The sequence below is a fragment of the Pezoporus wallicus genome, unplaced genomic scaffold (genome assembly GCF_028554395.1).
Source record: "Pezoporus wallicus isolate ANWC-B61680 ecotype Strahan unplaced genomic scaffold, APGP_CSIRO_Pwel_v1 contig_3817, whole genome shotgun sequence".
NCBI classification, from domain to species: domain Eukaryota; kingdom Metazoa; phylum Chordata; class Aves; order Psittaciformes; family Psittacidae; genus Pezoporus; species Pezoporus wallicus.
The window spans coordinates 10,424,925-10,442,769 of record NW_026635157.1 but is presented as its reverse complement, the minus strand read 5'-3'; the positions used below and the strand labels follow the sequence as shown (position 1 = coordinate 10,442,769).

The following is a 17,845-nucleotide window of genomic DNA, read 5'->3' as shown; positions in this document are numbered from 1 at the left end:
CAACCAGAAGGCCAAGTGATGCACCCAGGCAGCTGATACAAGGAAGAGAGACCAAGCCTGCTATGCTCTGTCTCCTACCTCCTCATTCACAGCAGCAAACAGACTGGAATCATCTCCAAAGACATCTGGCAGGAGCAGACATGCAGCAGTCATTTTCATATCTGTCAAAGGCAAGGATTTCTACTAAATTACAAATGCAAACATTCTAGCACCTCAGTATGGCCCTGGAAAAGCAGATTGCAGCCTACATAATAGTTAACAGCTCAGCAGTGGAACTGTTCAGTCCATTTTGAAGAGTAGCTTGTATCACAGTGAAGGTTTGGGCACCTCAGCTGGCAAAGGGTATTCAAATAATTCATGGCACTGCTACTCAGTATTACAATTAAATTTCTCTCTCAATAAGTAAGTAGGCCTTTGGGTTGCTTCTGTTGGAGTCTGCAAGCTGAGTAGACCTCCTGCACCCCCCATCCGTGCCCACACTCTCCCTAGTAAATCAGGCATTTCTGGGGAGTCCTGGTGCCAGAGGACTCCACCTTGAAGGCTGTGGTATGAGCTGGCACGGCAGGACCTCCTGGGACATGGTATGTGCTACCCTCTGGTTCAGCTGTTACTGACTCTAACATCTTTCTTGCAGGTCAGGCTTCAGGTGCCATGTGTTTCACCGAACCTGTCTTGTCAGGCATTTATTACCTAGGTGCCAGGTCAAGTTGTTTGTGATAGAAAAACAGGAAAGTAATGGCCTTGGGACTTTACTAAGATGTTGAGTTAAAACTTTGTATAAGAAAAGGGGAAATTACTTACATCCATAACTTTCTAAGGCCAAAGGTATGAGTAGAAAGTCCATAAACGCTTTCTGGATTAGGCTGCCTGCTGACACTTTCTTATCTATCATGAGCTACTGAGTACTCATGGCTTTAAGCTTAAAGAAAGAAAACCCCAGTATTTTAACCTACTCTGCTGGCTTCTTTAAGAAATGGCCTGGTAATAAAAGGAGTGAAACTGCTAAAGGAAACACATGTATTCGTACTGTGTCACTTTTGATTTGACATCCCGGCATTATGCCTGTGTGATAGAAAATGACAGCCTGAGGAGCACTTCTCACAGAAGTAAGCTCACAGAGGTAAGCTCAAGCAGAGGCACTGGCAGCTGCAGTTTGGGAAGAATAACGATTTCGAGTAACTGCTTCAAAGGTTTTGCCCTTGCAGAACTGTGCTCCTCAGACTTCTCAGACTGAAAGAAGTTGAGCGGCAGTGGGCGCTTACTCCCTCACAGCCAGGAAGTTGAACACTTTGAAGTTCCTGGACCTCTTTGCGTGGCTGTGGTACCTGCTCACCAGAGGTACCAGTTTGTGCACTTATTCCCGCAACACGTCTGCAGACATGAGGCACTTGAAACACAGTGGTAATTACTAGTTTTCTTTCACCGGGATGAAGAGTTCACCCATAGAAACAGTAACTCTCTTTCTAAAGGAAATGATCGCTTCTGATGAGACTATTTCTAAAGCAGAAAATTTGTTTTCTGTGTGTATTTTTAGAAAATAATAAGCACTCCTTTACAGATCCAGAAATACGTAACTGCTCATCTAGCTATACTTATCCTGCAGTCTTTCATTCAATTAGAAGATTCAATACCTGACTTAATTTTCCTAGTAATTCATTAGCTTTTATTCTTAATGCTTCCTCATCACTGTGTATTTTTTCAGGCAAATGTGACATTTTTAATATGTTTTTGCAGTAAAATTGGAGCTAGTTTAGTTACATAAGTAAGAACCATTAGCTACAACAAAACTCTGATATTCAGAGCATAGAAGATTTGTACTGACATTTCAGAATGTCTTGCTCTGTGTGACGCTTCAGATTTTCTTGCAGCATAACGTTAATTGGATTGTTCCTCACCGCATACAAAGATAATATGTTTTCTGAATAAATCTCCAAAATCTCAACTGTTTTCTTATAAATGTCCATGTGTGTGAGAAGCTGGAACTCCCTAAAGAGCTAAAAGAGAAACAAATATTTGGTGTTATTGCAGTCCTGGGATCTGAAAACAGCACAACATGCCCACTTTGAAGACACAATAAAACTAGCTCAGTAAAAAAGTTTATAAATCAGAGGGGATGGTTTAATTTCTTTTCAAAGCAAGGAAGAAATACATCAAGTAACACCAAAATACTGCAAATAATGCACTGGTGTTGTGTGTGGTATATTTAACACAGGACTGGTGAATCTTTCAAAGTGGTGTTGACAGCAAAAATGTGAATTAGGTTAAAGAGAACAATGCTGTATACTTCACTGGAAACACGCAGTAAAACATGTACCTATGGTTGTATCACATCTATAACACGAAATGCAACGTCATTATTAAAAATAGCTATTACCTGATAAGGGCATCTTAAGAAAGGAAATAGTCTAAGAATGTCTTTTAAGGGTGCCTTATCACCGATCATCTTTCTCCGCATTTCAATTGTCACATTCATTCTGTTATCCACTTCTTTCCAGTTCCTCTGAGTTTTCAGATATTCTTGCTTAAGCCACTGAATGTGTACATCCATTGCACTGTCTTCAAGATAAACTGGTTCTTCCTATTAAGAAAGGAAGGACAGAATTGTGACAAATCACAATTTTTATCTGATGTAGCTTATGTGATTTGAGTGTAGTCATAGTGTAGACACCCTCAGCAGAAAGTACCTGTGGTATTATTTCAGTACCAGCTCTGTGGACTTGCCTTCATGTTCTGATAGTTAAATGAAGATCTGTTTTCATATAACACTATAGATATCAGCCAAGTCTCCCAAGCTTAAATTACATATTTAAGGATATTAATGAAATTCCTAAGCCTGTGTCTGGTTTGTCTAATTGAAGAAATAGTATTTTCTTCTTACTCACACAGGTCCTAAAAGCAGGACAACAAACTTTCACATTTATGCGACTGAAGTATTTACCTCCAAGGAGACCAGCTGAACTCAGATAACTCTTAATGGAAAACATGACCAAGCAGTTTGACTGTTAGTGTATTGAGAAAGTTATTTTGTACTTGAAGATTGTTAACAATGTTCTTCAAAATTACTATTATCGTCCATGCTTTAATTCCAAACCCAATAATTTATAAGAACAGGAGTGGCTATCCAAAGGAGTAGTAAATCAGTGGCAGTAGCCTGGAGCTGTTAAGTTTCTATCAAAGGATGCAGTGAATTTGCTCGTTGACACAAGCTGAGGTGATGTACAGATACACTGTTAGTACAGCTACTGCTCCCAGGCTGCATTTACCCTGGCTTTTCCCATATGTATTATCACTGATGCAGCTGTTGTCTCTGTCACTGGTGGCCTGTGGGTCAATGTCAGTGGGAGATGAAACACTTCATCCTGTTCCCCAGAACATTTGAGACACAGAGCTACAAAACGTACAACATCCAAAACTGCTTCGTGGTGCTCTGTACGTGCAAATAAACTTTCCAGTTTAATTAACATCCTTTCTTAAATTGTGCATATGGCATTCCAAGAATGGTTGCACAACATACACAATTAAAATACCTGTCTCCCTCCCAGTATATATCTGTGGATTTCAATAACCATACGGGTCACAGAAGAAAATAAGCCTTACATGCAAGACAGGTACCTACTGTGACCCCGCAGGTACTCCCTTGGCCTGTGCTAGGCTGCTGTATTAGCACAGTCTGCACTCTTTCTAATAGAGGACTTTAATCTGGATTGCATTACAAGAGTAATATTTGTTCATGACCAACTTGAGTAGGCATTCCTACCCTCCTCCTCACTGCACAGGAACAGAGGTGATGGGTCAGACAATTTAAGTCTACCCTCCTCTACCTGTCTGAGTGCTGGGAAAAAGAATTGTAGAATCATAGAACAGTTAGGGTTGGAAATGACCTTAAGATCATCTAGTTCCAGCCCCCCTGCCTCACACTAAACCAGGTTGCCCATCTCTGTCCAGCCTGGCCTTGAACACTGCTAGCGATGGAGCATTTGCCACTTCTTTGGGCAGCCTGATCCTGTGCCTCACCACCCTCACAGTAAAGAACTTCTTCCTTATATCTAACCTGAACTTTCCCTGTTTAAGTTTGAACCCATTACCCCTTGTCCTGTAACTACAGTCCCTAATGAAGAGTCCCTCCCCAGCATCCCTATAGGCCCCTTCAGATACTGGAAGGCTGCTATGAGGTCTCCACACAGCCTTCCCTTCTCCAGGCTGAACAGTCCCAACTTTCTCAGCCTGTCTTCATACGGGAGGTGCTCCAGCCCCCTGATCATCCTCGTGGCCCTCCTCTGGACTTGTTCCAACAGTTCCATGTCCTTTTTATGCTGAGGACACCAGAACTGCACACAATACTCCAGGTGAGGTCTCACAAGAGCAGAGTAGAGGGGCAGGATCACCTCCTTCGACCTGCTGGTCACGCTCCTTTTGATGCAGCCCAGGATACGGTTGGCTTTCTGGGCTGCAAGCGCACACTGAAGCCGGCTCATGTTCATCTTCTCATCAACCAACACCCCCAAGTCCTTCTCTGCAGGGCTGCTCTGAATCTCTTCTCTGCCCAACCTGTAGCTGTGCCTGGGATTGCTCAGACCCAGGTGTAGGACCTTGCACTTGTGTCGTGGTTTAAACCCAGTCAGGTAACTTGTTCACTCACTCCCAGTGAGTGGTGCCGAGCTGACAACAATCAAGGTCCGTGTCCGTCTCCTCCCCCCCTGCACCGGGGCTCTCCCCTTCCCCGCTCCCGGAGGAACGGGGAGGAGGATCGAGAGAGTGCAACTCCCACGGGTTGAGACAAGAACAGTCCAGCAACAAATCACCACCGCTACTATCAGCTAAAACAATGATAAGGGAAAATAACAAGGGAAGAGAATACGATACCACCAGCCAAGAAAACGAGTTCCACCCGGAAGCTCCTGTCCTTCCGGGTAACTCCCAGTTACCCCCCACCCCGGGCATGACGTGCTGTGGTATGGAATACCTCCCCGGCTAGCCCGGGTCAGGCGCCCCATCTCTGCCTCCTCACAGCTTCCCCTCCTCCCTGGCAGAGCATGAGCCCCACAGAGTCCTTGGTCAGGGTAAACATCACTTAGCAACAACCGACAACATCGGCTTCACCAACACTATTCTCAAGCTAGAAGTCAAAACACAGCACTGCACCAGTTAACACAAAGGAAAAAAAACATGACTGCTACTGCTGAACCCAGGACAACTTGGCATGGTTAAACTTCATGAGGTTGGCATCAGCCCACCTCACAAGTGTGTCAAGGTCCCTCTGGATGGCATTCCTTCCCTCCAGCGTATCAACCGAACCACACAGCTTGGTGTCATCGGCAACCTTGCTGAGGGCACACTCAATCCCACTGTCCATGTCAGTGATGAAGATGTTGAACAAGACCGGTCCCAACACCGATCCCTGAGGGACATCACTCGTTACTGGTCTCCAGCCGGACATGGAGCCATTGACCACAACCCTTTGTGTGCGGCCATCCAGCCAGTTCTTTATGCTGAGTGCTCCCCCTATCAAATTGATGTCTCTCCAATTTAGAGACAAGGATGTCTTGTGGGACAGTGTTGAACGCTTTACACAAGTCCAGGTAGATGACATCAACTGCTCTACCCCTGTCCATCAGTTCTGTAGCCCCATCATAGAAGGCCACCAAATTGGTCAGGCAGGATTTCCCCTTAGTGAAGCCATGCTGGCTGTCACCAACCACCTTGTTGTTTTTCCTGTGCTTTAGCATGGTTTCCAGAAGTGTCTGCTCCACGATATATAAAGTAAGGTTGTGTATGTAGTGGCATCTCCCCTGAGTTCTGTGAAGACTCCACTGACCGGGAGTCTGTGGACTCCCAAGGGTTATGGCTTTATATTTAATAGCCTTCAGTAGATTTTTTTTGTTTCATTATTTTTCCCAGTCACTTTTCCAACTCTCATAAAATGGTACATCCTGCATTAAATTCAGTGGTTTAACTGTGCACTGTTGGAAAATATTTTATTTTTCTCTTGCTGCTTCTGCCTTCTAATTATCATTCTGGATTCAAAACCTATTCACCATCTTCTTGCCACTGTAGTATAGATATGTTATATTCTGTCCTTGGCCACCTCTTTTCCAGCCGAGACTGTCCTAAGCTGTCAAATCATTCCACATAGAAAACCCGGTCCAAACTTTCAATTATCCTTGTTACTATCTTTGCATATCCTGTAATTTCACTACAGCCCTTAGCTAGTTGAGATGTTGAAACACCACAGGTGCATCCAGTGGAATAACATACTCCCTTTTGTTTCTTTCTTATATAATTCTGAGCATTCGATATACATTTTTGTACTGCTACTTAGCATTGTGCCAAGTTTTCTTTGGCATAAGATAAAAATATCATTTGTGAATAGTAAGAATAAGCTCAGAGCCCATCACTGTAAATGTTGTTAGGACTGAGTTTTCTCTTCATGCCTTAGTTTTCATCTAACACTCAAATTTTATCTGTTGTTTTTTTGCCCTGTCACTCAGTAGCATGGAGTCGTTCTGCAGTTCTTCAGACAGTCTTTTGTTGTTACTACCCTCTTTAGCATCATCCAGTGTGGTCAGCCAACTATCCTCCTTTTCCCACACCATTTAGAAACATATTAAACTGCTTAAACGAAGCATTAATAATTTTTCTGCTGTAAAAAACAGCTATTTCTGCCTAGCCTTCTTTGTTCTAATTTATTCATGCAAGGCCCGTCTTGCTTACCTTTTTGTTTATCCTTCAGATTATATCCTCTAAGAGTCTTTGAAAGGCAGGTGGTGAAAACTCCTCTGAAGTTAAAGTAAATTCTATCAGTTGGACTTCCTGTGTCCTCAGGGTTGTTGAATACTTCAAAGAATGAATGAATTTATGAAGAATTACTTCTTTTCACTGGAACTTTGTTGATTCCTTCCCAATGTGTTCATCTCTTGGGTCTGCATTACAGTTCTTGCCAATTTGGCCAGTAAAGACAGTAGCTTTCTTGGTCAATATGGTCCCTACCAACTGTGAATACCATTCTAGTATTCACACATCTCCAAGTTGGCTGTTCATCTGTTCCTTCAACTGCTAACTTGCTCTAAGTTGGATGGACTGGCTCTTGCTTCAGTATGACCACTGCACAAAACCAAGGGCTGGCTTACTCCTGTCAGTCTCAAGATGCTCATGCTTTCTCACACATGTACACAGATGGTTGGTTTTTTTAATTACTGTTGTGTTTTTTACTCCACGCAAAAGCTAGTTTGAAGTCTCTGACTCCAAAGAGCTGTTATTACTGCTCTGGGTCTGCTTCCAAGCCTCCTACCCATAGAGCAGGAGCTTCTTCAGGCACCTGCTGTGGCTCATTTCCAGAGGGGCCATCACCTTCAGCGCCTCACTAACAGAGGCAGGAAAGCAAAACAAACTCAATCTGGTGTGCTGTAACCACAGACAAACCAACTGGGTTGCTTAGAAACAAACACTGAGAACAAGCTATGACCTTTACTCCAGCTAATTTCTATCCCCCTTGTCAAGGCAAATACAGCTCAAGCTCACAATGTAGTCAGCTCTGTCTTTGAGAGCTAGTTTAGCTAGTGATATTATTGATTATCTAAATGAGACTATTTGACATTTTTGTAAGCATCAGTGGCAAGCTACCAATAGAAATACAGCAGTAGTATAAGGAAGAATTGCTGTCAAACTTATCTACTAGGAAAAAAATAATGTGATGGAAGGCCAGACTTCATTGTGTAAATCATCCATTACATATGAGTAACACAAGTAGAAATCGGCATTAGAATTGGTTTTCTTGCAGTGTTCAGCCTGCTTAGAGCAATGACCATCTGTAACCTTTCCACCTTTTTAAGCTCCATTTGTAGGCTGAGGAAAGGTAGTTCTGAAGTGTAAGCTCTTTAACATAGCTTGTTTAAGCTAGTAGTCTGTGTACGGGTGTATATTTCCAGCCATAAAACGTATCTTAAAAATTCAGGCAAGTAATAGAACTGCAGAAATGTCCCAGATCCCTGGTAGCATTGTTTGGATATCAATTAATGACAGTTTTCTACTGGCCTTAGTAGGTATTGCTGTTTCAGAGATTACTTCTTGTTTATTAAAGTGCAGAGGAAACATAATAAGTTAATGTACTTTGAGGATGGGCAATGATGAGTATGATGTAAAATACTTGGGGTGTTGTAAAACAATGCTGCATGCAGTGAAAGAGCCTGTGAAAACCCAATTCTAGGGTTGGCATTACCAACCAAAGTTGCTATGATCTGATCTTGACTATACATGATGGCTTTAATACAGTGACAGAGCATGCCTTATATATCTAATCACTTCATTTTGTCCCTGGACAGTTTCATTCCTACTGGGGAATACAAACAACATACTGCTATGCAAATATAGATCAGCTGATAATTGGGAAGATAGGTTTACTGCATCATTGCATATTTCTAATTCCAGCTGATTTAATGCAAGTGATCCATGTTTATCAGTAAAGAACAGAACACTGCAATAAGACTTCACTGGTACATCAAGTCAAATGGCAGTGGCTGTCTTTAGTGTGGAATTGGAGAACAGGGACTTTAGATGTTTATGGATGAGTAGCCGTTTTCAGTCAAACTAGCTGAAAAGGGCAAAAGCATTCTGATTTATGCTCTTCATTATTTCTAAGCATAGTTTTATTGAAATACAATCTGAAGGGTTTTGATGGAGCAGAAAGTTTGACATCACTTGAATTCTACACAAACTATTTCTGACCTCAGGATTTATTAGATTCTAACATCAAAAAAAGTTATGCTTTTATTGAAAAATTACAAAATAATATGCTTGCAGCAGAATGTGTTTGGTAACTTGCTTTGTGACTCAATTCCCATTATATTCAGACCTTCTTCCTATTTGGCAAATTTGCCTTTTTTTCTAGTAAAGTGCAGTGAAATTATATTAACTCAGCCACACCTAAATGCAGGAATCACTTAAAATGTTTTAACTTTTTCCTTTTAGTTTTTCATTTGTGAACAAGTTAATTTTTAAGGTAAATGGAAAGGTAACCAAAAGTTGACTTTCTTCTGGGGGAAAGAAGTTATCTCAGTGGGATGCCATTTTGCAAAGAATCTGGGTTTGGAAAGCTGGTTACTGAACCATTATATCAGCCTATCACACGCTAATTTAGGGAGGACTCTAGATCCTCTTCACTTTAACCATCAAAGTGAAAAAGCCAATTAGAGCACAGCAATATATCAGAATTTTGACAGTAAGGTTAAAGCTCAATTATTAGCTCAATTATTTCTGTAGTCAGAAAAGCAAGCCTATCTAGACCAAAGTCAGGAGCTCCTGTCTCCAGGTCTGAAGAAAAGAAGCCAAAGCAGGACACAACTTAAAAAATAGCCGCTTTAAATGAGGAATCATTCATTCTTCAGGTCACCAACCTCCAGTGTTAACTGGTGATCTCTAATTATTTTTGTATATAGATTTTTATCTTATTTAGCAACATGCTAACCTCATTTTCAATGTAAAGAATTTCCTTTCTTCTTAAACCATAAAAGTTCTACTTATTTTAAAAATATCCTTCTGGAACAAATGAGTATTTACCTCAATGCCTTTAAAAAACATGCTGCCTTTATGTCACACGCTCATGAGAAATAGAGAATAGAGAAAAAGGTCAAAAGGAAGCAGAAAGGGAGTAAATGAGGTAAGCAGAGGATCCAGTACTTGCATGGCAGTGTAAGCTAGACCTTGCCTGAGGGATGGTCCTGGAAAGACTCTTAGCCCTTCTGTTGGATTCACACACAACAGGTGACAGCAACAGGGAGCCCATCCCAGAGTGCTCACGCCCACAAGCTCCCTAAATCTTTTGGCGTCTCAGATATCTGTGACTAAAGACACTGGATCTAGAAGCCACATGGGTTGTAGGGCTCTTTGCCCACACTCCAGCTGCCTTTCCCTAGTGACCCGCAATTGATACTCCCAGTTCTACTTGGAACCATATACAAATAGGTTGTGTTAAGACGCTCACATTAAACAAGAATGCATACATACAAAAAACATAATTTCTTTTCACCAAAAACTCAAAAAAAAGCCCTCCAAATCCCTCATGCCTCCCATTTCCAGAAGCAATAGGCTCATTAGTCATTTGGTCAGAGACAGGTTTTTAAATAAATGCCAAATTCCTTAATATCTTTTTGACGGATCTTGATTTTTCACATATGATATGAGATTACATTATCATACTCTTGTAAAAAGCCCAAGATAGAGGGACATTTTTATGAGTCAGTGCTGCAACCAAGGAAGTGAAACTGCTACATGTCTTTGTGGGGAGAAATGGAGCAATTCTTACGAATGATGTGTATCTCCAAGGTCTAAGCTTTCAGTTACTGTTTAAAGCCAGCATCATAAATCCTTAAAGTCATTAGTGTCAGTAACACAGTAACATGATTGCCTAATCACAGTGATGGAAGCTCTTCTCGTGAGGACAGCAGGAACGTCTTTGCTTTACGAGGGTTTACAGCAGTTCCTGAATGGTAAATGTAGCCTACCCTTTGCTACCAACAAAGATCAAGGTCTCTTTTTTTGAAGAATACCAGCAGAACCTACTGGTTCCTCAGCTTGGGAGACTGAATTCAGATAGGACCAGCAGAGTTAAAGGGATGGATATAAGGACACTGCACTGCATGCTGTTAGTCTCTTCACGCCAACCATGGATTCAGGTTCCTCACCTGGGATGCTTTGGGACTGTTTCTTTGACAAAATTCCTTTGGATGGAGACTAATCTACTTGCTGGAAAGGGCAGAAGCCACGCGATGGTAGCAAGAACCATCTCATGCAACAGCAGAGCCACATAGACAGGCTCAGTGGTGCTGGCACTGAGTGGGAGCTCCTTTTACACTATACTTTGGGACTGGGTTGCTGATAGGTAGCAGTGGTGGTACAGCTGTTGTATTGACTGTCGTTATTACTGCTCTTGTCAGCTTTCAGCAGCAGCTAAATATATTTCATTTGAAAAAACGTTTCAGGTTTTTCTTGCTAGATGCCAATGTATAAGCCAAGTTCTGTTATTGCTGCTGCTAACACTCCTTGATTTCTGAGTCTATACCTGCATCAGAGTTAGCATCAATGTTAAAGGTACTTATGCAAGAAAACCTGACAGTAGCAGTTTCGGGGTCTTCTATCTGCCTAAACAAAGAACATGATGCTTGAATACTCCCACTGAGACTATAGTGGGACCCTTGTTTTCTTGTTCGGAATAATCTTTTCCATTAATTGGGTTTTCTAACTACTTCAGGATGAGAAACAGCTTTCACAGGTAGTTAAGTAAGAATAATGCAAATCTTGCATCTTGATTTTTGAATACTGAAAAGTGTGTTTTACTGTTTTGTCTGGAATACATAGAGACACAAGGTATCTTAAAAACACAGTGTACAGAACAGCTTTTATTACTGCTATTGTAAGGGACAGACTTTTTTTGCATGGTGACTTTCAGGTTCATCATATTGACATTTAGTTTTCTGAACACTGAAGCATTTTAGATCAGGATAAATGCTTGAACCAGGTATGATTTGCTAAAAAAAACCAAACCCTAAAACCAAACAAAATGCTGCAGATTGATCTGGAGCAAGTCTGAATCTGAAAAGCAGGCAGTAAGCTGGATACTGCTCAGGACCCATCTCAGTCCCATAGGGTAGCAGAGAACTGAGAAGGCATTGCAACTGTGCCACCTCTCATATCCAAACACTGGACACAGAGAGGTGAAGCGACATGCGCAGACTGCTTTCATGCAAAATTGACCATGTAACCTTCTGCAGGATCCATACTGTCTTGTACTCAAATCAGATGTTTAATTAAAGCAGGCTGTGCTTTAGCTACATATACTTACCCTTTTGCGCCAGGCAGACTCTCAGAGCTAGATTACGTGCTAATGCTAACTGCAAACTTTCAAGGCCACGTAAGTCAGTTTATATCTGATCACATTTACCTTCTGATTTGTAAGCTAACAAATACACAATGTAAGCAAAATGGGTGAAATCTTGTTTCCTCTACCAAGGGACAACTAGTATTTCACTTTTCGAGACTAACAAAATTACAAAACTTGTAGTTCTGAAAGGGACAATTTGCTCTTTGACCACCACCCTTGTGATGAGCAAGCTAGCATTTGAACCACATGCTTTCATCATATGGAAGCCAATCACCAGCTCTAACCACTCTTCCCTCTCCGTCACCTTTTGCCTTTTGATAATCCTCTGGCCAAAGGTGCACAGCAAAAGTGTGCTATCTTCCTTTGCTATCTGCTTTCTTGGCTCCCCCAAGTCTAGGGCTCCTCCTGTTACAACTGTCAAGAAGTGGTTTCTCTCATAGCCTAAAGGACCAAAAGCCCAGTAATTTCATAAAGATGCCATTTCGATGTTAAAAAAAAAGAGAATAAGGTCATTCAGAACAAGCCGCTGGATGGCTGACTTTGAAGTAACCCCACTGGCTGTGGAGGGGAGACTGGCTTGCCTTATTCATTTTTGTGGTTTGATCACCCCTCTCGTGGAAAGTACCTTCCATTTGCAGATGAATGTCATTAAGATTACAAAGCACCCTGCCCTGGATTACTGCAGCTCCAGGATATTTGTCTGACTGGAAAATGAATGAGAAGGATTCTCACCTCATAGCCAGAAAGTTCGTTAATTAAGAAGGCTTTCCTTATTTTCAAGTTCTAAATATCCCTCAGACAGGGAGGGTCATATTAACGTGCAAATTTTTCCAGTGGTGGCTCAACTAGGGAGCATCATTTTAAGCAAAGCATCCTTCAGTGACAGACACCTCCAGCACAGGTTTATGTGCTTACCATTATTTTATAGCCCTGCACGTGCTCAAGACCTTTGCTGTGATGCTAGCACTCTAAAATGAGTATACTCTTCAATCTTGCTTGAGTATAATGCTCTGTAACAAGGAACACATCAGCAGATGTTTTAAAGAAACTGGGAAAAATGCCAGATGCTACATGTGGAAGAAATGCCCTACATGGGAAGCAAAGTAACACTCATGCTGTGTTTGGAGCAGGAATGCCTGCTGGCTGGTAATGGGGCTTGGTCAGGCCAAGGGGCAGACATCATCTGTGGCTCTGAGCATATCCCAGAACACCATAGGAAGCATGTCTTGGCAAGCAACTGTTTTTTTGCATGATAAAATAGAAAGAATGGTTAAGGATTTCATTAGTGGTAAGAACTTTACTACTCTTTTTATATGAAACCAAATGCCAGGTATACCAGTGAGGCATTTCTTACTAGTAAATAATCTTTTTATCAGTTTGATAACATTAACGATCCAAGATTATACTGACACAAAACACATTTGACAGTTACATCTTATGACTGTTCAGAAACTAAAGCTCAATATAGAAGTCAGCTGTGTGGCTGGTAAGTAGGTCATCTGTTGGGAACAGATGTGCTCTTTCATCTGCACTGCTTGCCAGTTGACTTCAGCCTGTAATGCCCTAAATGCTCTACTCTGCTAGCTAAGAGAGAGTGTGATGACACAAAGGGGTTAGGAATCCTTCACTGATGATTCTCCAAAGGTTTCCTTAAGCTGGAATTCATTTCCCACACTTTCATCATAAATAATCCTGATGTATTGACTTCTAGTCCACAGAAGGCTGATCTGCTCTTCCAGACTTGGAAAAGGAATGAAGGCAAGGGATTCTGTCTAATGATAATCTGAGAATCATTTGGTTCTGTCTGTGGTATGTGCTTCTAGACCAAGCATTTGTTTTTTGAAGCTAAGACTCTGTTTAGCAGTTTAAATTTACCACAAAGCAGTTAGTGCCAAGAGTGGCAGAAAGGTGCTTTTATGTGTGCCCCTGAACATACAGAATGAAAACACCAACACTGCATTTGTTTAGACAAATATTAAACAGACATCTTATTCAGCTGTATGCATTTGTAATGACATAATTCAGGACCTTAGAGTCAGACACACCTGCTTTCAAAGTAGAAACACATTTGGAACTAAGAAAGTCATGACTCCCCCAATTTTGTGGGATTCATTCTTAAGCATTAATAGGTTTTCATAAATGTTAATTCTTGCATTTATACTGTTTTTTTATTTATAGTCATGATACAGGAAAAATCGTGATACAAGAGAGAAAGGAAGAGTTGACAAAGACTTGGGCGACATGGTTTAGTGTGAGGTGCCCCTGCCCATGGCGGGACGGGTTGGAACTTGATCTTAAGGTCCTTTCCAACCCTAACTGTTCTATGGTCCTATGATTCTATGATTAGGGGTACTCAGTATCCTCTTGCCCCCTTCCAGTTTAACCCTTACTTGATTACAACATCAACACTAGCAGAAAATGCCTAGACTTTAGAAGAAATTGATCATACTTTCTTCTTCAACTTCTAAAGCAAACAAGGAATGATCAGTGGTGGCCTTGGACAGTGCAGTTAAAAAGAGTGATGATTCCAGATACAGTGCAATGCAGTTACACCCTCTCCATAGAAAAATGAAGTTGAGCATATAGTCCCTACAAGATCACTGCAAAGCTCTTCTCAACTACCCGATGTGACAAAAGAGACCCACCCCTTTCCGAGCATTAGTGAATAAAGGATGGTCAACTCTTGATGCATACAGAAACTCAGGAAATTATCATTTCTCCTTTACTGCATGCAAGGCTGTTTATTGTGTTGCACCCAAATTAAAGGTTTCTTACTTCACACATTCTGCAAGCCATTCAATTAAAGCAGGCAAAAAGAGGGAAGTGTTTATTCCTGCACACATTAACCAAAAGGGGATAAACAGAAAATACTGAAGCTTAAAAACAACAAAACAAAGATACAAAACAAAACACACACAAAAAAAACAAAACAAAACAAAACCAAAAAACAAACCCACAGCAAAACCCAACAAAACCTAAAGAAAAAGAAAAACAACCCACCACCAAAAACCCCACCACCCCCCGCAAAAAATACAATGAGAAACCAAACCCAAACATATATGTGCATTTTGGATAGAAAATTACAATTGCTTTCAAACACAAGGGCAACATATGGAGAAATGCATCCAGTAAACCACTCTTGCTCCCCTAAATATCATGTATCTGCTTAAAGAGCAAGGTGGACAAGTAAAGTCAAATATCTGCTTACCTATCATCTTTATCCCATTCTTACAACTGCTTTAGTTTTACCACATCTTAACTGCAGCACAAGGAAGTGTGGGGAGGACTGGTAAAGGATAACTAGAACCATAATGTATTTATGAAAGTGTACAGATTTGTTCGAATGCTTCATGCACTTACTGGACAGTGATAATTCTCCAAATTCTCTAACTAAGGGGAAATACAGCAACTGCACATATAAGCATCCCTATGTATATCACACACCAACACAGTTTTTATATAACAGTGCAATGTGTAGTATATGGCCACTTGCTACCAGCTCAAATATCACTTTGCATTCTTTTTTATACAGTGGTTTCAGCTCTTAGACATGGGCCTCTATTGTTTTTCACTAATTGGAGTGTGTGTAACCTAAAGCAGACTGGTAGTACTGCATTTAAAAAGCCCCAGAATTTTCTGTCCAATTGGAAACAACTCTAAATGACAACAACTCTGCAAGGCATTCCATCCTGGGTTAGCTCCACTGTTCATACTTGGCTCTTCAGAAATGGAAAGAATTGTCAAGGGTCTGGCTATAGGACAAACTCCCTACAAAATGTGTTTAAATATGATGAGATCACTTTGTTCTCCCCTTTAATGGCACATGGCCTTACTGTAAGCAGAAGAGCTGGAAGACACACAACTCAGTTAAGCACCAAAACTAAAAACCTTACCTCTACCTGCACCTGGACATTGTCAGGTTTGTTTTCAGCAAATGAACATTTCCTGGTCTGTCCTCTCCTGTGGCCAAATTTGCATTTGTTCCTCAGGACTTGCTCATCATCTTCAATGGGTCTCCGCACATACTTGAAACGATCCTTAAGGGCCCGTTTCCACAGCAACTGCATGGGAAAAAAATATTATGTCATTACCAGTATCTTTCTAACATTTGTCCCATTCCTAAAGCAGGTTACTGTGGTTTATCCAATTCTACTTTATAAAAAAGCATTTGCCACTAAGAGGAAAAAGACTCTATAGGGTGGCATCAGCATATTGTGGCTTCAGGACTGAAGGAAATACAAGCACCTGCGGTATATGACTATGGCAACTAAACAGGCTACCGGCACCACCCTAGTTGGTTAAGGATAATGGTAATTGAACCTAAGGGCTAGATTTAATATAATCAGGTCTGTCCGTGAAACTGCAGTTTGCTTTCTTTTTCTCAGCTCTTTCTTTGGGATGCTCCATTCATGACATTAGGTCATGAAACTACACAGTGAATCGGATCAGCTCACTGATGCCACAGAAAACTAATGGGTTTTTTTTGAGTGGATTATTTTTTCTCCTCCTCTGACAGCATCTGCCTGGTTGTGCAGTTGTACAATTATTATATATAACACAAGGGAGCAGGAAAGACACAGGGGGATGCTCCTGTTTGCAGAGAGCCTACAGTTGCACTGGATCAAGTGTATTATTAAACAGAACTCAAAATTTCTGAATTAAAAGGATCATTTAAGTAGGTCCTAGTGTTTGTGAGACTCCTCAAGACATATAAATTGCAATTTAAAAGCAGTTCTGCACTGCAAGTAGATGCAGACCCTGTTTAATGGAGCCATTCAGCACTCCCTGGCAGCTAAAGATGGAGTTTATGTGGTCCCACTGCTCCTATCAATCACACTCGTTTCCTTTTTTACTTGGGTACTGAAAATTCATTTCTGAAAACTGGATGGACAGCAACTTCCTTGTGCATCCTTATGGACAGACACCTGTTTACCTGCAGTCCCTGGCTAGGCATCCTGTGGTGGGGCCCAGCTGCGCTAACTACCAACACACGGAGAAGAAATTACAAAGCAACGACTGTTACACATGTCTGCATGCAAAACCGCAATTGTGAATATCGGAAATGTTTCATCGGTTCCTCAAAAGCAGCTGCTTATTCCAGTCACTGAGGGGTTTTCAACAGTCAGAGTGAACAAAAATTAGTCAGAGAAGTGACTTCAAATGACAGGACATGGCAAGAGATATTCAAACATCTGTTACCTCATTTTCTAAAATCAGCTCCAATACTATGCTCACTTAACACTACACTCAAGCCTGTACAGACTGACATAACTGAAACTAAAGAGAAGAAGGATTACCCCAAACTTCTTGCCAATATCGTGACCTTTACTAATAAACGTCACACTGTTTCAAGGGTTAACTTAGGTGTAAACCAGAATTTAGTAAAAGAAGACTAAGAAATAATGTCTCTTTGCAGCGAGTCTGACATGCCTGCCTTTCTTACCCACAGGATATGGTTAGGAGGGTTTCTTAACAGACAGTGGTGAAGGCAGCATGACCATGTCTTTCTCCTGCTGAACACACTGTGCCCACCTCCCTAGGGCACTAGATGACTTACAGGCCCTCAATCCTAAAAGCAAGACCTCTATTAATGGTGAAAAATGACAGTGGAAAAGCTCCAAGGACAAAACTCCTGTAGCATCTAACTTGGCTCTTCTTGAGCAGACCTGGGCCAACCAGGGCCCTTCCTGGGGGGATGCTTTCTACCACCCACCAATGAGCCCTTATAGAAGTATCCTCTCACTGCCAGTCACACCTGAACATACAAGAACTGGAAATAAATCCATCTGCATTTCTAGTACGTAAATTCCAGACTTTGGATTCTGCCAGAACAGGAGTCATGAAGTCACCATCCTGAATACAAGGAAAAAGAGCCACTGTTTCCAAAAACAGTAAGGTGACAACACGCCTTGAAAATCCTGCTTGCTATCTGCCTGAACCATTAAGATTCCTAAATATGTTTACAGTTCTGTC

At 41.3% G+C, this 17,845-nt stretch overlaps 1 protein-coding gene across 3 annotated transcripts in view; it reads right to left on the bottom strand.

Moving 5' to 3' along the window:
* SAMD3 (sterile alpha motif domain containing 3) overlaps nt 1-17,845 on the bottom strand; it is a 36,361-nt gene that overhangs the window by 550 nt on the left and 17,966 nt on the right. Inside the window, exons 7-10 of one of the 3 annotated variants that reach the window (XM_057408727.1) lie at nt 15,766-15,933; nt 2,375-2,578; nt 1,823-1,994; nt 79-161 (exon numbers count right to left, since the gene is read on the bottom strand). In XM_057408727.1, coding sequence (XP_057264710.1) covers nt 79-161; nt 1,823-1,994; nt 2,375-2,578; nt 15,766-15,933 — 627 coding nt within the window. The remainder of the gene's footprint in view (nt 1-78; nt 162-1,822; nt 1,995-2,374; nt 2,579-15,765; nt 15,934-17,845) is intronic. The other 2 variants (XM_057408742.1, XM_057408737.1) reach the window with 2 other exon arrangements.